Source organism: Laetiporus sulphureus (genome assembly GCF_001632365.1).
Source record: "Laetiporus sulphureus 93-53 unplaced genomic scaffold LAESUscaffold_34, whole genome shotgun sequence".
NCBI lineage: Eukaryota > Fungi > Basidiomycota > Agaricomycetes > Polyporales > Laetiporaceae > Laetiporus > Laetiporus sulphureus.
In genome coordinates this window covers 32946-52253 of record NW_024468543.1, presented here as the reverse complement: position 1 = coordinate 52253, position 19308 = coordinate 32946, and the positions used below count along the sequence as shown (strand labels likewise).

At 52.1% G+C, this 19308-nt stretch overlaps 6 protein-coding genes across 6 annotated transcripts; 3 read left to right on the top strand and 3 right to left on the bottom strand.

The window, feature by feature from the left end:
- Positions 1 to 1446: 1446 nt before the first annotated feature.
- Positions 1447 to 3674, top strand: LAESUDRAFT_658326 (cytochrome P450; the record flags this gene model as incomplete). Its single annotated transcript, XM_040904745.1, has 12 exons — positions 1447 to 1642; positions 1703 to 1835; positions 1892 to 2083; positions 2132 to 2280; positions 2338 to 2453; positions 2506 to 2640; positions 2751 to 2917; positions 2970 to 2992; positions 3055 to 3136; positions 3202 to 3330; positions 3402 to 3545; positions 3596 to 3674. 12 exons carry the CDS (start codon positions 1447 to 1449, stop codon positions 3672 to 3674), a joined length of 1545 nt encoding a protein of 514 aa, XP_040761871.1.
- Positions 3675 to 4723: 1049 nt separating this feature from the next.
- Positions 4724 to 6975, top strand: LAESUDRAFT_703715 (cytochrome P450; the record flags this gene model as incomplete). The annotated part of the gene is made up of 13 exons (XM_040906527.1): positions 4724 to 4945; positions 5004 to 5136; positions 5198 to 5389; positions 5439 to 5587; positions 5643 to 5758; positions 5815 to 5935; positions 5982 to 5995; positions 6054 to 6220; positions 6275 to 6297; positions 6361 to 6442; positions 6514 to 6642; positions 6705 to 6848; positions 6897 to 6975. The coding sequence occupies exons 1-13, from the start codon at positions 4741 to 4743 to the stop codon at positions 6973 to 6975; spliced, it is 1554 nt and encodes a 517-aa protein (XP_040761870.1). The 5' UTR covers positions 4724 to 4740.
- A 314-nt stretch (positions 6976 to 7289) lies between these two features.
- On the top strand, positions 7290 to 8455 carry LAESUDRAFT_310757 (uncharacterized protein). The gene is made up of 5 exons (XM_040901950.1): positions 7290 to 7531; positions 7592 to 7659; positions 7736 to 7807; positions 7877 to 8259; positions 8312 to 8455. Exons 1-5 carry the CDS (start codon positions 7472 to 7474, stop codon positions 8314 to 8316), a joined length of 588 nt encoding a protein of 195 aa, XP_040761869.1. The 5' UTR covers positions 7290 to 7471; the 3' UTR covers positions 8317 to 8455.
- Positions 8456 to 9055: 600 nt separating this feature from the next.
- LAESUDRAFT_658233 (Sec34-domain-containing protein) lies at positions 9056 to 12328 on the bottom strand (the record flags this gene model as incomplete). The annotated part of the gene is made up of 11 exons (XM_040904740.1): positions 9056 to 9619; positions 9678 to 9790; positions 9848 to 10070; positions 10162 to 10313; positions 10376 to 10767; positions 10827 to 10918; positions 10979 to 11218; positions 11272 to 11409; positions 11462 to 11632; positions 11689 to 12099; positions 12155 to 12328. The coding sequence occupies 11 exons, from the start codon at positions 12326 to 12328 to the stop codon at positions 9056 to 9058; spliced, it is 2670 nt and encodes an 889-aa protein (XP_040761868.1).
- Positions 12329 to 14828: 2500 nt separating this feature from the next.
- On the bottom strand, positions 14829 to 15829 carry LAESUDRAFT_728323 (uncharacterized protein). Its single transcript, XM_040909418.1, has 3 exons — positions 15738 to 15829; positions 15282 to 15664; positions 14829 to 15223 (listed from the first exon to the last, which is right to left on the bottom strand). Exons 2-3 carry the CDS (start codon positions 15659 to 15661, stop codon positions 15118 to 15120), a joined length of 486 nt encoding a protein of 161 aa, XP_040761867.1. The 5' UTR covers positions 15662 to 15664; positions 15738 to 15829; the 3' UTR covers positions 14829 to 15117.
- A 681-nt stretch (positions 15830 to 16510) lies between these two features.
- Positions 16511 to 18156, bottom strand: LAESUDRAFT_751234 (uncharacterized protein; the record flags this gene model as incomplete). Its single annotated transcript, XM_040911653.1, has 4 exons — positions 16511 to 16615; positions 17028 to 17120; positions 17245 to 17538; positions 17620 to 18156. 4 exons carry the CDS (start codon positions 18154 to 18156, stop codon positions 16511 to 16513), a joined length of 1029 nt encoding a protein of 342 aa, XP_040761866.1.
- Positions 18157 to 19308: the final 1152 nt, after the last annotated feature.

Here is a 19308-nt window from a genome sequence, read left to right as displayed (position 1 = left end):
AGAGGTAGGCAGAAGAGTAAGTACGTCTCTGTAGAGCAGCGCGAAGTGTCTACAAAGGTGGATGTAAGAGGGCAGAAGGGATGAAAGGGAAGAGCGCTTGTGGTGGTTGGGAGACAAGTGTGGGGGAGAAAGGCAAGGCGCGTCTGGGTGGTCAATCAATGGGCGCTTATCAGCTGATGGCCGCAGCCATCACTCCCATTGTTCCTCATTTTTCCTATCATCTCGTGATTTGCCTCGATCCGCCTCAATTCCAGCGATGTATAAGCCTACGGAATGACTAGCAATTGTACGTGTATGATTTCCATGTACATTGATATCACATCTGTTGACCGGTGATGTCCCGTATTGGCGCGGGGTAGCACATTTCGGAAGTTATGTCCGGATAAATGCGTATGTCACTTGAACTTCCACAGGCAGAGGTGATGATTATTGACGATTTATGGTATGGCTTAGAGCATTGGCACGATGTAGCCAGGCGAGCGTGCGAGGGACCTGAATAGCTGCTTGGCCCTTTCATTCCCCCCAATTGTGCAATCGAAGCCGATCCGTAAGGTCTGAGGCCTAACCCAGCTGGGATAGCGCGAACAGTGAGTGTATATCTCCTTACCTCTCTCCTCTCAAAGAAGGAGGTAGTTTATAATCTTCCTAGAGGAGGCAAAGGTCTGAGCGATTTGTCGAATCTGACTGTCAACGGTGGGCCCAGACGTCGTATTTAGTGCTGCATGTGTCTTGGCACTCGCTCTGCCTTTGTCGTTTTCTCAGGAGCACCACATTCCTTGAGTATAATGCGCATAATTTCCCTTCCATGGTCCAGCTGACTTTGCGCGGCAGATAACACGAAGAAGCTGCTCTGGGGTATCGACACTGGCCAATCAATCACGCCCGATTGCCATGGTTCTAGTCACTACAATATCATATTCATTTGTGATCTCCGAGCAATCTCGGAGGAATCTTAACGCTCTTTGGCCAGAACGCATATATTCCGGGGCCCACTATTCCAACTAATGTTTCACATCACCTCTTCAGACTATTTAATTGCCATAAGCGATGTTGAAGTATTCCCTCGAACGCGGGGAGGACTTCCACAGCGCATTCTACACCCCAAGTCCGCTCATTCAGGCGTCAATACTGCCAAACGTGTGGACTGCGCAGAGCATGAACGGCAAGTCCGCTATACACTGTGTTCCCATGCGTATCACCTAATTACCCTTCGTAGGGGAGCTTGCATAATTATAAGACTTCGCTGTTCACGTGTATTCATTCAGTATGTTCTGGAGGAAGAAGCAACACCAACCATCACCACGGGTCTTCCAAGAAACCAATAGTCTGTATGACATGTGACCGTAGCTCCTCATTCAGGCCGTAAAATGAGGGTATAAGTATCTAGTTGTTGCGAAGACCACCGTGAAGGATATCACCCACCCTCTGATCAACGCACCTTCACCTATGATCAATTACTTCAGTATCAAACTCCTCTATGGACTCGCGGTCTTCCTCATTGCCGTGATATGGGTTTGGACAACCGAACAGAAGAGTCGTTCGCGGCCGCCAGGGCCGAAGCCGATTCCGTTGCTGGGGAACATGCATCAATTGCCGCTAGAGTATCAACACCATACTTTCAAGAAATGGAGCGCCTCGTTCGGTTCGCCGAAAAGCCATCGCCGCGCGAGAACGGACACTGATCTCGCAATTTTTTTCCCAGGAGAACTCATTCACGCGCGGCTGTTCCGCACTGAAGCGTTGATCCTCAATTCCCAACGAGTAGCCCAGGACCTACTGCAGAATCAGGGATCATCATGTTCAGGCAGACCTCGGGCGGTTCTTTATAACGAAATGTGAGCGCTCTTGTGTGAACGAATATGAGAAGAATTAATGACGGCGCGCTCGGCAGGATGGGTTATCATATCGACTTCGCATTCATGCAATATGGTGAACGCTGGCGCAAGCAGCGCAGAATGGCTCATGTTGCTTTTCAGACAAACAATCGTTTGTTGAGCTACCGTGCTTTGCAACGGCGCGAAGCCCATGCACTGGTCATGAGGTTGTATGAGAACCCGAACCGGTACAAAGACCACGTCAGCACGTATGTACGACTTCTTGCTTGGGGAAGGTTGGACTAACTGTGTCCTAGATTTGCAGCTGCTGCAATATTCGACGTCGTCTATGGTTACAGAATAAACTCATGCAACGATGAGTGGTTCGACTTGGCAGAGAAAGCACTTCGAGTGACCGTGGAAGCAGGCAGTCCTGCCGCTACATTGGTCGATTTCTTCCCGTTCTGTTTGTGATTATTCTATGTTGCTCGATAGAATTGTGACATTTTTGGCTCGGGATTAGTGCAGCACCTTCCTTCATGGTTTCCTGGCTCGAAGTGCAATCAAAAGACACTCGAGGCCAGGAAGTTTATCGAAGATGCCGCGGAAAAGCCTTTTCAGATTTGTAGACGTGCTATTGTGAGCAAGATAGACTTCATCTTCATACTCGATGTTGACGTTAGTTCTGCAGGCGTCTGGAGAGGCAAACACGTCGTGGGTCGCCTCAATGCTGGCCGAGCACATGGAGGACGGTGTGTTATCGGAAGCTGACGAAGAAGACATCAAAGGCGTGGCAATGGGATGCAATCTTGGTGAGCTCTGCATTGTTGTGCTCAAGACTGAGCTTATATTGATGTTTGAATCAAGCGGGAGCAGAGACGGTGCGGAATGTATGCGGAGCTGCCTCGGCACGAGCGCTGAGGATTGTGCCCATAGACTGCAACAGTGCTGCTGACATTCTTGTTGGCAATGGTTCTTCATCCCGGAGTATTCGCTAAAGCGCAGCAAGAGATGGACCGAATTACGGGCAGAAGTCGACTTCCCGACTTTGATGACAGGGAGTCACTGCCTTATCTTGAGTGCGTTATACGAGAAGTCTACAGGTATGGCTCATGCTTGATGGTGCTTTTGTAGAGGACTTACTTCGCATACCAGATGGAACCCTCCCGCTCCACTCGGTACGAGAAATTAACCAAGTTGTTTGGATGACATGGTTTCGGCTAACGAAAGGCTCATCCAGGCATCCCTCACGCTACGACTGAAGAGGTAACATATCGCGGGTTCAACATACCTGCTGGAACAATGCTTGTTCAGAACTTATGGTATGGCTACCTCGATGACGTCGATTACTCATGATTGCCGAATGCACACGTCCGTTCGTTTTCAGGGCTATGATGCAGGACGCAGAAATATATCCACAGCCGGAGAAATTCTATCCTGAACGCTTCGAGAAGATGGGTGCAAACGAGATATCACAGAAGGATACGCGCAAGATTGTTTTCGGATTTGGCAGGAGGTCAGTCTGAACATCTTATTCTGGCAACCCATTGGACTCTATCAATGATCAATCCCCTTCATCTGTTGCAGAGCTTGTCCTGGCAGGCAGTTTGCAGATAGCAGTGTATGGCTTGCGGCGGCCTCGATGATAGCCACAATGGACATTGGCAAAGCTTGCGATGCAAATGGAAGAACGATCGACCCCACGTCGATCTTTCTGCATGGCTTTGTCAGGTATGTGCGCGATCTATTATGTACAGAAATGATCTGAGAACTCTCTTCAGTCGACCGAAAGATTTCATGTGTAGCATCCGACCCAGATCAGACAGCATCCGAGAGCTCATTCACCGGACGCAAGGTTAGCGCCTGTGATGTCTCTTGCTACTAGAATGGCCTAGTCCAGGAGGATGTATGCAGCCATCAAAGATGTTCTTTTCAATACTCCAAGGACTCTGAGCCACGCCTGAGAAGCGACGAGTGGACATGCGAGCGACGCATTTGTATCCTATTTCAGCTGGTCATTTACTCCGGCCCGGGCATCGACCATCAGGAGGGATGTCCTTGCAATGCGACCATTCGTGAGTCCTGATTATCATTTTGAAAGCAGCCGACCACGCGCGATAAATGCGTGATCACTAAGTCCCTGAGTCTCGTTTGCGTTCTTCTGCGACCCTTCCTGATTTCCACCAGGTGTGAAACGTTTCCTGCTAACCGAGGCTATGCGGGTCGGTGGACACCAGCTGTTGAGCACACGATGCGTAGTGATGATGTTGCTGGCTGATGTCCGTCGAGTCGGCTTTTCTTCAGAATGATATTCTGTGAGCGTCAATCTACTAGACTGTCGTGCTTTGTGGAGCAGATAGCATTGACATTCGCCACCTTGCCGCATTGATACTAGCCAAATTCTGGATATGCTGATTACATGAGTTACTGCTTTAGCCTGTCAAAGTCCGAGTAGAAACGCACCGCTTCTATCAACGACGCACTGATACCGCGTGTTTGTCATTCTCACCCAGGCCGTTTCGCAGTTCATATCCGTTTTAGTGGACCGATAAGCTTCCTTGTACATGCGAGCATTGGTTCATTACAAAGTCTTTCAAAATATGCTTGTGTATGCCTCTTAGGTGCGCGAATTTCCGCGTTATATGGCGCAGGTACAGCCCATATCTTGTTCTCGTCGAGGTTATGATGCTATTAGGATTGTTCATCTTGAACATGTAGGAACCATTTCACGCTCGCGTAGAAGAAGCGCCACGCCTGATGGTCCTGAAGGTTTCGCCGAGATTACCTAGCCCTCTTTTGTGTAAAAGATATGCGTCCACGGTGAAACCCTGTTGGCCGGGGCCGTCGGGCAAGTACGTCGATGATATATGTACTCCAGCCATCTTGTTATAATCGCCGCTATGCAGGCAGCCGAAAATCCGTTGAGATGCTTTTGACTCTGTACCAACCCATCTCGTTGCTGACATATGCAGTAACATCCCTCGTTATCGTCTCGACATGGCTTTGGACATCAGAAAAGAAGAGCCATCCCCGTCCGCCGGGGCCACGACCGATCCCGTTGCTAGGAAACGTCCATCAACTACCGCTTGAACGTCAGCAATATACTTTTAAGAAATGGGGCGAAACGTTTGGTATGCTTCGTTGCCATGATTTCCTGAACAGCTGATATTGAGATCAATTGCTTCAAAGGCGAACTCGTCTACGCCAGGCTATTCTTGAAAGATGCCCTTATCCTCAACTCCTTCCGCGTAGCCCAGGATCTATTGCAGGACAAGGGCGCGTTATGCTCAGGTAGACCACGCTCAGTTCTTCTTAACGAAATGTGAGTCAGGATCCTGTCTAATAATTGTTATGCGGTTACTGATGCCGCATGCGACCCTTAGATTGGGATATGATTTCGATTTTGGGTTTATGCAATACGGCGATCGCTGGCGCAAGCAACGCAAAATGGCTCATATCGCTTTTCAGACGAACGATCGTCTGTTGAGCTATCGTGCCATACAACGACGAGAAGCATACACTTTGATCGCTGAACTGTATGAGAATCCGAGTCTGCATGAGCAACACATAAGCAAGTACGTTCAGCCTTTCATATTTTAAGAACTAAAGCCGAATACGCCCTAGATTTGCAGCTGCTATTATTTTCGATATAACCTATGGCTATAGGATAACTTCATGCGATGATGAGTATTATGTTCTGACGGGGCGAGCAATTCGGGGAACGGTGGAAACAGGAAGCCCTGCTGCTACATTGGTGGACTTCTTCCCTTTCTGTGCGTGACTCTATTGTCTTATTTGATGAGTCCTGAGCTCGCATCATGGCATCAGTGCAATATCTCCCTTCCTGGTTCCCTGGTTCAGGATCAAACAAGAAGGCTCTTCAAGTGAGAAAACTTGTTCAAGATACTGTGGATAGACCTTATGATGAGTGTAAACGCGCAATTGTAAGGAATAAAATCAATCGTCATGTAGATGCTCAAACTTGACAGTCGCGTTGCAGACATCTGGAGAGGCAAGCGCGTCGTGGGTTGCATCGATGTTGGCCGAGCACACGAAAGACGGCGTAGTATCTGAAGTCGATGAAGACGACATTAAAGGCGTCGCGATGGCTTGCAACATTGGTGAGTTAAACTTTCAGCGCGAGATCCACGTTGACATTTCATGAAGCGGGCGCGGAAACCGTGCGGATCTTATCCAATAGGGCTGCTTAGATGCGAGTGCTCAAAGTGGCTTTTATAGACCGCAACAGTACTGCTGGCATTCTTGCTGGCAATTGTTATTCATCCTGAAGTTTTCGCCAAAGCACAGCGAGAGATGGACAAGGTTGTAGGCGAAGGACGGCTCCCCGACTACGACGATAGGGACTCACTACCCTACCTTGAATGTATCATAAAAGAACTCTACCGGTAAGACTCGTGCTTGATGCTATGTACTTCTTGCTATCTTACCTCTCGAGTCAGATGGAATCCTCCAGCTCCGCTTGGTGCGAGAACCTGCCGATCGTCGAGACTGGCCAGCTTCCATTGACGTGGTACTATCTGCACAGGCCTTCCTCACGCTACAACTGAAGAGGTGGAATATCGTGGCTACCGCATACCCACTGGAACGATGCTCTTCCAGAACATATGGTGCGAGATCTGCATTAATTCCTCATGTCATATTGGTGCTCAGCAACGTCTCTCCCTCTTCCCGATACCAGGGGAATGATGCAGGATGAAGAGTCGTACCCTCAGCCTGAAAGGTTCTTTCCCGAACGCTTCGAGAAGATGGACGAACACGAGGCTCGTATGAAAGATACTCGCAGAATCGTGTTTGGATTTGGCAGAAGGTCATTCTTAGGTCTCTTCCTTGGTTGCTGTGTTTAACCAGATCTTCTCCTTTACAACGCAGAGCTTGTCCTGGCAGGCACCTTGCAGACAGCAGTGTATGGCTTGCGGCGGCGATGATGATCGCCACGCTTGACATTGGCAAAGCGCGCGACGCGAGCGGGAAGCTAATAACTCCAGAGCCCACTTTCGTGCAGAATTTCGTCAGGTATGTGTGATCCGCCGTCGATAGAAATGGTTTAAGTCTTTTCCGAAGCCGTCCGGCCGAGTTTTTGTGCAGAATCCAACCGAGGGCGGAAACAACGCGCCAGCTCATCCACCAGATGCTAGCATAGAGTTCTTGGGCTTCAAGCTTCTGTGGAAGTAGGTGTTTGAACCGCGTGGAAGACGCGCGCCAACTCAACGGTGGCAGACAACGTATCTGAGGTTGCAGGCGGCAAGCGAGCGCGTAAGTACGTAATGTACAGCGAGCACAGTACGAAATAAAATTGGCCAGACAGACTACAAATGCCTAAATTATCTGCAGAATGCACCCGACGCAAGTGTTGAATAATATCATTGATATGTGACACATGATGGAGAAAGAGAGAGACGTCCATATTGAGCGATTGTGGCGGGCGTTCAATAGCCTCGTCTAGTAGGCGCCTCGCGGATCGGTGGCACTGCTCTTATGCCAAATTCCATCCACCATAGTCCATCCCTCTTTCCCATTTCTCCTCACCTTTTGGACTGTCTGCCATCTACAGCTTTCCTCTCCTTGTCTTCTTCGTCCATCTTCTCGATTTGCTTTCTTTGATTGTGCTTCGTTCCTGTGGCAGGCGCAGTTTCGCCATGGCCTCCTTCTTCGAGTCAATATGCATGTGCTGCTTCCGCAGCCGTTCGCGCAGTCCTGCAAGTGCTACATTGTGACTTGTTCGTGCTTCTTTACTCATGCTCGACGTCGCATGCTAGGATGGACAGCGACAGAGCGAGACGAACGAGCGCACCCACCTGATTCCGGAGACGATTGAGGAGTCGCCGTGAGTCGCGGCAATATCCGTTCGTGCGGCTGCCCATTGTGGGCCAGTACTGAGATTGTTTGTACATGATGAACAGGGTCAGCACGTATGTCGTCGACCAGCAACAGATGGACGCACGCCTCAGAACGATCGTGCGTGCGAAGGAAGGGTGTGTCTTCCCATAATACCTACACTGCCGCGACCCCGTTATCATTACTGACCCTTACTCATATTCCAGGAAGATGGTCAGCGTGAATGCTCCGTTACCATTCAACCTCGCCAACCACTCCGTTCTCGCCCTGTCCCAATCTGCCTCTCGATCTGCCTCCCTTCCGCCCTCCACCTCATGTCCTCATCGTTTCTCCTCAACGTCCCACTCGCCGCCTCCGCATCAGCGCCACTTCTCTCCATCGCGCTCCTCATCCTCGCTCCGCCTTCCCGACTCCTCGCTCGCCAGCCCGGAGCACGAGCATGCAGGCGGAAATGGCGAACACAAGCCTGCGTTCAATGCGCGCATCGTGCGTCCCCCGGGAACGAGCGCGTGGATGATGAGGGGCCGGAGCGTTATGAGGGGGAGGGTGGGTCGGTCCGAAAACAGTGCGGAGGTCTCCGGGCAGGAAGGTCAACCTGACGCCGGCGCGGGCCCTCACCATGACTCTGACTCTGAGTACAGGATAGAGCTAAAAGCAGATGAGTCGGACTCCGGTGCTCACACAGGCGAGGTTAGGGTCGTCGACCAGGATAGCGACCAGGTGCAAACCTTCAGGATATCTCTTGCAGACGTTGGGAAGATCTCCCAGAGCTGGGACGATTAGCGATTGCTATCGTACGTCCGGATACTCTCATACAATGGTCGACTGCCATAGCCGTGACGCACATATTTCCATGCGCGGCTCTTCCTCCTCCCGAGCTCCCGAACTGCACCGGTACCTCCACTCACGTTTCTCGTGACGCCTCCACTCACGGCCTCTCGTCGCTTAACGTTATCTCACCTCCACGACTCACGACCTACTCCGAGGACGCTTGACTGCACTCCAAAATGAGTCCGCATACCTACTCACGTTCCCTCGGCCGCTGCATGGACCTTCATACTTCATTGTGCACACAAGGACTCTTCGTACGGTACACACCTCAGATCGATACACATCTCTGTAGCCTAGTAGTACACAGCCCTCCGGCTGCCATTCGCGTGCCAGCGCGCGCAGTCTCACAGATTACCCACTCGCTACTTACTGAATTATACAATTTACCAATACCCCTATCGTGCGAGCTCAACCGTTCCGACGGAAGTCCACCGCGATCATGTACCCACATGAAGCTGCAAGTTAGTTACATAATAGACCGAAATCTGGGTAAAATGCACGCAAGCTCGTCAATTGATGATGAGGCAATATAATGAACATACATCAGCATCGACTCAAGGGATATCTCCCGCACCCTCCGTCTTTTTCTCGTTTCCGCTTGTCCCAACATGTTCGCTTCCATTTGCACCTTCTTCACAAGCCGCCCACACCGTTCTGCGCACCTGCTCTGCCGTCCCCAGCACCTCCGTACCCTCTCGTCCATCATTCTCCTTCGACGACTCACCGACCACCAGCCTCCACTCCTCCCAGGCCCCGACCACCCGCTCACACACATGCCCTAGAAGCACCCCCGCCGTGCGTGCGTCCTCTATGTACAACCGCACACGCCCAGCCGCTGCGCGCAGCTCGGTGCTGCACAGCGTAAGGAACGCAGAATGCGCCGCGGCGGCCGAGGTTGGGGACGCAGCCGCGGTAGAGGACAATGTAGAGACAGCAGATGGCGAGGACGAGTCTGATGGCTGTGTCTGCGAAGGATTAGGTGCAGTATGAGGAAAAGTGTCCGCGTTCGAGATGGACGATTGCGTGCGCTCGATCCATGCCCGAAGTGGCGCACTGACGGGATCTGAGCAAGCCGCGATGACCTCTTCACATGCCCGGCGTAACTCTCCATCGATGCCCTGTGTTCGCCTTGTCAGCATCAACGACGGTGATTTCACGCCGCCGAGTCCGACGCACCTGCTTGAAGTCGCCCGTCTCTTCCCCTGGACGCGGCATCCCAAGACTCGTGAGCAGCGCACTCGGTAGCGGAAATAGTGCGCTTGTCCGCCCGAGCACGGAAGCCAGTGCCTCTACATAGTAAAACAGGCCTCATTAGTAGCTCACTGAAAGAACAACGAATGACTTACCGGTAACTCCACCTAACTCGCCTCTCCCTGCTATCCCGTAATCCTGCCCTCCCAAGTCCAGGTCGAGCTTCTGTGCCATTTCCTTCAGAATGAGCAGATGCCGCACGAGGAAGAGTGCTCCGTCGAGAGCACCGCGTCGAGCCCGCAGCGCTGTCGTCGCACTCGTAAGGGACTGCAGGCATAGTGCGACTGCCTCCTGTGCAATGTCCGCAAAGATCGCTGGCTGTCGATTGTGGACATACGGAAGGCAGTATGTGAATTTAAGGTAGCAGGTGAGCTACGAGCATCGAGACGGTTGCACGCTGAACACGTACCTTGACGAAGTCATGTAATTGAGAAAGTACCCACACCGTCTTGCGCAACGTGGGATACCACGTATCCTGCCTATCGAAGGACTTGAGCTGGAACAACTCGCTCACGCTCGCCTTCTCCCTTATATCCATCCCGGACGCAGGCTTGCGCGCCTCTGTCAAAGCCGAAGTCAAATTCACCCAAAATCGCAAACACAAAGACCCGAGAATGACTCACCAAGTAGCATCTCCGGATAGGCTAGATCCTCGGGCTTTGGTACGTAGTACCGGACGTCGCTCTGGATCACCGCCTGCGCTTTGAAGAACAATCGTGTCTGGGCATCCTGAAGCACCATCTGCAGCAAGTGGCCAATCTGCAATGCCCGTAGGCCGCGTTTACCCGGCTTCTTGCGCGCAGTGCTCCACTCCGAAACGGGATTCAGCTCGAGGTTGAGCTCGTCTGCATCCTCACCGTCCTCCTCGTCAGAGTCCGAGACCGTAGGCACATCGAGAACCATGAGCGCCTGAAGAACCGTGCAGACCTCACAGAGGGCAGTGAGCCGCGGCTCGTGCAGGATGCGTGGACGGAGGTCGTCGTATAAATAGTCGCATAGATTTTCAAGGTAGTTGCTGCACAGGAACAGCGTCAGCAACAGACGACAGTGAGAAACAGCACGCAAGATACATACTAGAGCTGGTCCTCGCCCGAGTTGAAGAATGCACGAAAAAGGTTGAACTCATCTGTACATAGCTGCTTGAGATAGCTACAGCCTGCCCTTGTCTGTCAATCAAACATTGATCAGCTGCCTTGCTTTGATATAAAGCGCTTGAGAGGCCTTACTAGCTCAACGAGCTCGGTCCTAATGGGATCCAGGCCTTTAATCTCCTCCATAAGTCTGTTGACGAGGAGTCCTTTCCGCGCGGCAAAGTACGCAGCATGACACTCCGAGAGAAGCGAAGACAGCTCCTCCGGATGCGCAGTGGCTCGTCGCTCGAGCTCAGACAGGAGCGGAGCGAGCTGTGCAGACACGGTATAGAAGCGGGTGTAGAGCAAGTGCTCCTGTGCTGTCGCCGAGACATCCTAGAAGAATGCCGTGAGGATTGAGGACTTGAAGTATTGAATAAATGCGCCACCTTCTCTGACATACGTTTGGTAATGTCCACAGTAAGAGCTCTCAGAGAGCCGACAAAGAACATCTTGATGAGCGTCATTGCACGCGTCAGGCATTGCTGGAAGCGTAGCAGGTAAATCTCAGCTTCGCGGAAGTGCCGCTGTGAAAACTATCAGAGAACTGAAGGATTTAAAGGAGGAGTGATCGCGCACATGAGCCTTGAGGTAGTCGATGCAGACATCTACACGCTCAACCATGTAGATGAAGTCGGTTTGCAGAACGAGTGAATCTCCTGGAGAGTTGAGCATACGTGTAGCGTGTTCGAGCTCCTGGAAATACTCCAACCGCTCCCCAATAGCCTCTGTTATGCTCAGCAAGCGATCCTGACTCAGTCATATGAACATCCTGAACCCCCATCAATGAACACGTCCATACGCACTCGCTCCTCCAACAGCTGCTCACACGCTTCCTTCAAACTCTTGCCACCATCCTCCACAATGCGCCATTCGCGCAGCATGTCAACAATAGCAGCGTCCACCTCATCGATGCGATGCACAAGCGCGTCGCAAGTATCCAGATGTCCCGAGACGCTCTCGAGATGGGCTCGGAAATGTGCCTCTTGGCTGTGTGCGACCGAGCGGTCTATGAGTGCAAACCAGTCATAGAACTGCTGGGGGGTCTGAATGGGCTGTTTGGGATGGAGAGGATGGGTAGCGGCGGTACCGCTGCGAGCGACGTCGGATGTAGGTGTTGGGGTCGATGGTCTGGAGCCACCATTTGCAGCTAGGAGTTTAACCCGTAAAGTGGGCGTAGATGGGCGCGAGGAGGAACCTGGTTCATCTGGACTGAACTTGACTTGTGATCATTTGTGCGGGAGTTATTGTAGGAGATTGAACAGGACGCACCTTAGACGGCACAACAGCCTTCTCGCTGGCTGCCTTCACAAGGTTCACACTCCTCATCTCGAGCTCTCCAAGAGGCGCTCTTGCCTCCCATTCCTCCACACTGATGGTAGGCTTCGGATGAGGTGTGAGAGATGTTAGAGGATTGGCGCGTTTGATAGACGAGCCGGAAGCCATAGCACGAGCTGGAGTAACTTAGCCCCTTCAGACGAAACGAGAGTTAGTTCGCGCCGTCACAGGTTTTTCTGCTATCACCGATGTGCACGACGCCGCCAGGAGCACTCGAGAGTCAGACTCAAGTACTCAAGCAGTGTCGAAGCTATAGCAGCTACCGTGGTAAGTTTAGCGCCGAGAATGTTAGACGCTCACTTTCTAGGTAGACGCCATGGTCCTCAATGATCAGCTTCATCTCTGCCTCACCTCCCAAAAAATGAATATTGCTGCTCAGTGAACAATATGTCAACAAGTAGTATATCCTCGAATTTCCCACGGCGAGCTTTGTTTTTCGTGCCATGACAATGCTGTCGACATGGGACCGCCGCTCATATACTCGATGAGCTCCATCGTCTCATCAGCATGTTCTATTATTCATTAAGCCTGATCCTATTCGGAGACGATGCGATGCACACAGGATACAAGAAGATATTAGCAGAAGTATCTAGTGCTACATTGATAGCTGAAGCAGACCGCACGATCACGATGTGCACTTTGAGCTGGACGGCAAGTACTCACCTAGTCCCTTTAGATCTTGACTGATGCACATTGAATTGCAAGTTGTGGCATGCCCCAGGTCAGTGCCCACGGGTAAGCGTGTCCACCGAAGAACGCCGGCATGAGAACAGTCCTCTTGCTGTTCATCCGTTGTTGAAGATTTTTGATTCAGCCACTCACAGCGCTCTCTCCCCGTCGCCATGCGCAAGATGAGAGGAACACTAACTCACTCACACACTAGGTAGAATACGGTGCCGAAAAGCTCGGAGCGTAAGTCCTGAACAGTAGCGTTGAATAGCCTCATGTCTACACAGTCGGACTCAGTACGGCACGGTACGTACAACATCAATTTCTCAGCATTTTGATCCAATTTAGCTCGCAGTCATCTGCCCATAATTGCGTGCGATCAATTGCACGCAGTCAAACTGAGGGCGCTACAAGGCCCGAGTTGTGAGCGCCATACGGTCACCACCGTCGTCGAGCCGGCCCCTTTACAGATTGGATCGTGCCAAGCTGTGTGGCTCCTTGTTGACCTTGACGTTGTATCCACGGAGGATATTGCCACCACGATTATTCTTTGAATAGCCGATTCCGATCCCGCAGTCACTTTCTGGCTCTGGTCGATGATTGAGGAGCAGGCATCGCAGCATCATGCGTAGACGGATCCCATCGACAATACACAGCACCTGTAGCGCGCTGTCTGCGTCATCGCACGGTCCTGCTGCCCAATTCGCCACGGCCCTGCCTATGTCTCTCATCATGATTGACAATATGAAGTCATGAGGTCAATTTGACGGTCTTCCTTACGGCGTCTACGTAGCACTCATGAACAGTCGCAGTTGAAATTCTCTGGCTTCGATCGCCTGCTGCATGATGCTCTCTGACATTGTGATGCAAATATGGACGCTATGTTTCGTAGACTGCACTGGCAAAACAAGCGTCTGATGGGTGCACGAGGTTGCAATGTTTTGCGCATTCATCCATGGAAGGCAGGTTCTCGCGTAACATCGCATTGGCGGTTTTAAAATAATGTATTTGCTTTTAAGCGTTCAAACAGAAAACTCTAGCGACCGCTACCATCTTCTCCATCAGATGCAATGCATTCTTGGCCTTACGATCGCGTCGTTCCAGAACCCCAAAAGTCAATCGCGCCAACGCTCCATCTCAAAAACGGGCTGGTGTTGGCCCGGCGTCGACCTCGATTCGATCCGTTCTGCAATGGTGAAGAGGCTCAAGCGTCCTCGTGTTCCTGGCATGCATCAGAAGTGGCATATCCATCTAAGCGAGTTCCTGGCTCCAAAGCGCGGCAGACACGACTACAGCGAGTCATAAAATGGACGCTCTGAAAGGCATGTGAAATGAAACTAAAATGATGACATATGGGTGTGTGAACGGCGATCAGAGTTCAATATAAAGCTTGCGATTCACAAGCTGTCAGCCACCGCGATTATCAGCCAGAGAGAACTTTACAGAGAAGGCAACTGTTCTGTGCTTATCTTCTATGATACGCCGGAACCTAGGATAGTACTGATCAAGAGCGCTTCATCATCACCGCATTGCCTTGGCGTTCACCGGCGGCCAGATAGACCCTGCACGGGTGTATGCGTTGGCAATGCGAGGCGCTCCACGTCAACTGCACAGCGTAACCATTGCGGGTGAGACACGGCCGATCAGCAACAGAGACGCCATCGCTTCGGTTGATAGAACCCGTTGGAGCTCTAGTTTACGTGGGCGTACGTACTCGACTCATGAGCCGACCGGATCTTCTTCCTCGCAATCCTCGTGGAACAATGAAGGTGGTATCAGCTACCTCAAAACGTGTACGTTGTCAAGCGATCTCGGTCGGCAAGTTAGCGAATGGCGCTACACCAAACTTTGAGCACAGCAAGTCAGTGACAATCTTAGACCACACAGACGTAACGTACTGACAGATCAGACAGACCTCGAGGTCGGCAGAAGGCGGGCGAATCATCAGTGACAAAATCATGAAATCCGAGCACGATGTGGCCCACCTTTGGCCGCCAGAACAATGAGGAGACTGTCCAATGAATAGGATGTGCGATGCTCTATCGCTGAAGCCGCATCAGGGAGGAGGCGCAAGCGTACGATACATGGTGACCGTTCCAGACTAGGAGTACATCCCCGTGTTGCCTGCATGACCGGGCTTGATCGTACGAGACCGTGATTATGAATGCGGAAAGCGGAATGACGGACGCCATATTCCGGCACAACTGACAAACGCGTGTGGGTCAGAATCATTGGGGATCATGGCATTCGTAATGCAGAAAATTCAGACTTGTCCAGAGCGTGACCGCTAGCTCATGGTTAGGCCGCCGCCCAAGAGTACCTGTACGGTGAGGTCTAACAGAGGTCGCGCACATCAATGAGCAAGAAGGAATCGCATAGCAGTTGTACGGACTCGGCGGCCGGTTTCCTGTTCTCCTGTTCTCCTGTAGTGCCATTCATTCCGGTAGGGTACGTTCGGACGAGTTCGAGAGGCCGCTTCCGGCGTGGAACGGCATTTCCCTCCTGTATCGTCATTCTTTCCACGGTAATTGGCGTTTTGACTCTAGTCTTCGCACGCAGCATGACGCTAGTGCAGCTTCCTGAGTCTATCAAAACGGCCTGCGTGCAACGTTGTGACAGGAACCCCGCGATGAAATTGATACTACGGGTCCGATCTGCAATCAGCGTGTACAATGTGGAGGCGAAGCGATGATCGGTGGGGGTCGAAGGGGCATGATTAGTGCGGTTAAGGCAATATGTACCCACCGTTGCCCACACGAGTGAAGCTGGCATATTCTGTGAAGTATAACGTTATATCCCTTTGACTGCTTCTGGCGTATTTTCGCGTCACCTGAGAAATATACCGCACCTTGGTGTCGTCAACGCTTCTTTGAAATTGGCCTTCTTCGACTGTACTTCGCACAGTGACGGTCAACGAACCTCTTCTATACTATCTCCGGCGACGGTTGACCAGTGAGCCGGAATACTTCGCACGTCGCAGCTGTTAGCCGCACCTTCAAGGACTGTCATGAACAATGGAGCGTGTAAATGCATCAACAGCCTGGTGACGAAGTTCGGCGACTTCACCTAGCATAGTAATAGCCCCTAGGGTGCACGTGCGCCACTGGCAGTCTTACAAACGGCCTCGCTGTGTTGGCAGATGCATGAGATTCGAAGAACGCGCGACGTACACGCGTGCTGGCCAGTATCGTCATGCCGTCCAATACTATGGCATCATGATGATCAACGGGGACTAGAAAATGATATCGAAAACTCACTATGCTAGCAGCGACGTCACCTATGACACTATAGGGATTCGTAGGCGTGGCGAAGACAGCATGGCTACAATGCAAGATAGTCAAGGTCATATGAAGTGCCAGCCGTATCCCGTGTTGTGGCCACTATGGTAAGCCAGCAAAGCATAGCGTTGTCAGATATCGTGAGTTTACTCCTAACTACCAAGCCGACCAAGTGGAGAGACCGGTCCCGGTAAAGCCAGTCGGATGATAGTGTATGCGCGCGGCAGACGTAACTCTTACGTGTACGGGCCTCGTTTGAATCGTCATCTGCTGCTCGCCCATGGAGAATGGTGTGAGTAGCACGGCGTAATGCGAACGCAGAAGAGAGAACACCAGCCTATGATCACCCCTCCATCACCGGACGAGATCCGTGCAGCAAGAAGGTGAGGCATATCGCAGCGTGACTGCTTGTATAAGCCCATGCTGCCAGATACTGCACCCCACTGGCCTATGCGGCAACTTAGATATGATGACTTCGAAACCGAAAGCCGTAGCGTCCCGAACTCCGTTCCCGAGGATTACCCATTGACTCAGTATGGCATGTAAATAGACATAGAGTTCTGGACTTCTCAAACTCGAGGCTTGCTCGCGGATGGAAACGGAAGCGATCTGCGTGGTCCGTTATGGCTCGCACGGAGCGTTTGCGTGCATGATATCTCACGCGCATTCAGAATGCTTGTTGGCAGAACAGTTCAATGCGGGATGCGTACGGCGGCTCACCTAAAACTCTCTTCAGCAACGCGTCTGATCTTCTGCACACTCAAGGATACGGCAGCCGCAGATTGGAGTGCGTTCGGGGCATCGATAGTTCCTGTGCTTATCTCGCTCTATTTCCGATGCGAGACGCCCTGCATACGCACTCCCAGCCGATGGTCCGCACAACGAGTGAGCTCGTCCGAAAAGAATGCTGATAGCGTGTACGCCTCGATATCCGACCAACGGGTGGGGCTGATCTGTGGTATGTTTTAGACGCCTCTGATATTACATGTGGCGCCAAGTTTGTGGAATTGTACAGCGCTGGAACACGGCCTGATATGCGCACAGTAGAATCAATACACAGCAATGGCTTCTTCGTACCGGAGTGGAGCGCGCCCGCCTTCCAGTTGGTAGATGCCCAGCACGGAGACCTCGCCAGAGGCTCAGAAGCCACGAACGTTGCTGGACCTGCGGCCCATCGGCCTCAAGTGAACGGAGACTAGGACGATCAGAGGGTTCCTTCGCATCAATTCCTGACTGTCTAGTCCACCCGTTGCGATGTTCCGGTACGCCAGGCTCATCCGTTCTCGCCATAACAGCGTGGAAGTACCTCCAGTCTGACTGCAGGCTTACAGCAGATACTGCGCTTGACGGAATGCCGCAAGGAACAACCACCTGCAGTGGCCCCATGCTGGATGCATGAGCAAGCATTTCAGCAGGATACATGAACGTTCCCACCATGGATGCTGGACTTACCCACGATGTACAAAAGTTCGTGATCCGAGCAGTGATTGCGCTCAATCCGCCAATGTGGCGGGAAAAGCGAGGCCAACGGCGGATGAGGATTACAGGCTCGACGATCAGGGCCCGCAATGCAAGCAAAGCAACCCCCTTCGCTGCCGCCCCCCTTCTACTGAGCCCGGAAGTGAAGCAGCGGGACGTCTGGAAGGCCACGAGGGCTCGGATGCCGCCCCGCGGTCGGTGTTGTTTTGCCATTCCCAATGTAGTGCACGCTATGTCAGAACTGTGTTCAGGATCCCGCCCATTCAGAGCGCTCCCACCGTTCCGGACCGCAATGATACGAATAGCGCAAAGTTGGCTCGTCGAAGCAGGGGGATACCTCCTTGAATAATGATAGTCCCTCCCCCAAATCATTCGAAGAAGACGCGGGCCACGGATCCCGGCCGTGTGCATGGCACCCGCCTGCGAAGTGCCGGCTCTAAAACAAAGCAACTTGAAGATATTGGTGATTGACATAGATTCGATAAGGAGCTGCGATAGCACGAGGCACATTATGCCGTCAAAGCGGATTGGGACATGCCTTTTTGTCTCCGTTGCTGCAGCAGACCTTCGGGGCGGCTGGCGCGATCTCCGAGAATTGTTATATTAGGCAATGCGGGACCGGAGGAATGGAGCATGCAACGAATAGACTCAGCCGCTATGGAAGGAGGGACACCGTGCCGGTGGACCAGTGGGACACTAAAGCCAGAAGACGCGGATCTATCCAGACATTCCATTCACGGTGTTGCAGTAGCACATGATAATGTCTAAATGCAAAAACCTCAGAGAGCACAGAGCGCAGCACCACGGAAGAAAGAAAACTGGCAGGCAGACGTCGTAGAGAATTGCAAAAACGGACAAATTTCCAAGGGGCGCTCCATGGTGATCTACAAATCGCCGTGGCAGTACACAGATGAGTGGCGGACACCGGAACATACCAAGCAAGCGAGTTGAAACTCCTGCTGCCACCAGGCGCATCAATCCAACCACGTGCATATCTGGATATCGTGTTGACATGGTTTCGTTTTGAAAGTTCCTGAAAGTCTAGGCCAAAGCTTTACGGCCGCTCAGGAGGAGCGGCACAGTATCAGCATGGATGATCAGATTTGCAGCAAGTTGCTCCAAGGCGTCCACTAGGTCGGGGAGAAAAGCCGAGCACAGCCTCGACATATGTCTGGATGCAAACAGCAGGATCGAGGGCACTGGAGGAAACGCCGAACAGACCGGCTCTGCAAATAGCGTATGTGAGAGTCTCCGGAGCAGCGGACAACATTGGTCTTCTAGCGGCCCACAAGATATCCTTCGGCACGGCCCGCAAGACGAGAGAAACCGGAAATGGAGGGGTTCGTATGTGTCTCCTGGAGAAGCGCGAGATGAGACGTTGAGCTAGTTTTGTGAACCTCGTGGCGTCATTTGCCAGCAGAACATTGAAGCGAAGGGTCGTGTCGGCGATTTGGCTTGGTGGAGCATCGAAGACTCATGGACATGAGATGAACTGGGAGCTACGACCCGAAATTGGTGTGCATCGATGCGTATGTCGCGGAATGCTGGCGAGTGATCCGGACAAGCCGTGTACGGCAAAGTGATTGCTTTATGCACCTTGTAACGATCGTCACAACGGGCTGTTTACGGAGAGGCTGGCTGCGGAGGGTCAGCTTGAGAACG

What these genes read in the sequence shown, in the direction of transcription:
- LAESUDRAFT_728323 (XM_040909418.1), bottom strand. Translation starts at nt 15,661, where the DNA reads ATGCCAGCTTCACTCGTGTGGGCAACGGTGGGTACATATTGCCTTAAC. An exon ending in AACAGGAAACCGGCCGCCGA is followed by an intron (nt 15,224 to 15,281) that starts GTCCGTACAACT and finishes GACCTCTGTTAG; the next exon opens with ACCTCACCGTACAGGTACTC.
- LAESUDRAFT_310757 (XM_040901950.1), top strand. Translation starts at nt 7,472, where the DNA reads ATGGCCTCCTTCTTCGAGTCAATATGCATGTGCTGCTTCCGCAGCCGT. An exon ending in GCAGCCGTTCGCGCAGTCCT is followed by an intron (nt 7,532 to 7,591) that starts GCAAGTGCTACA and finishes GTCGCATGCTAG; the next exon opens with GATGGACAGCGACAGAGCGA. An exon ending in ATCGTGCGTGCGAAGGAAGG is followed by an intron (nt 7,808 to 7,876) that starts GTGTGTCTTCCC and finishes CTCATATTCCAG; the next exon opens with GAAGATGGTCAGCGTGAATG.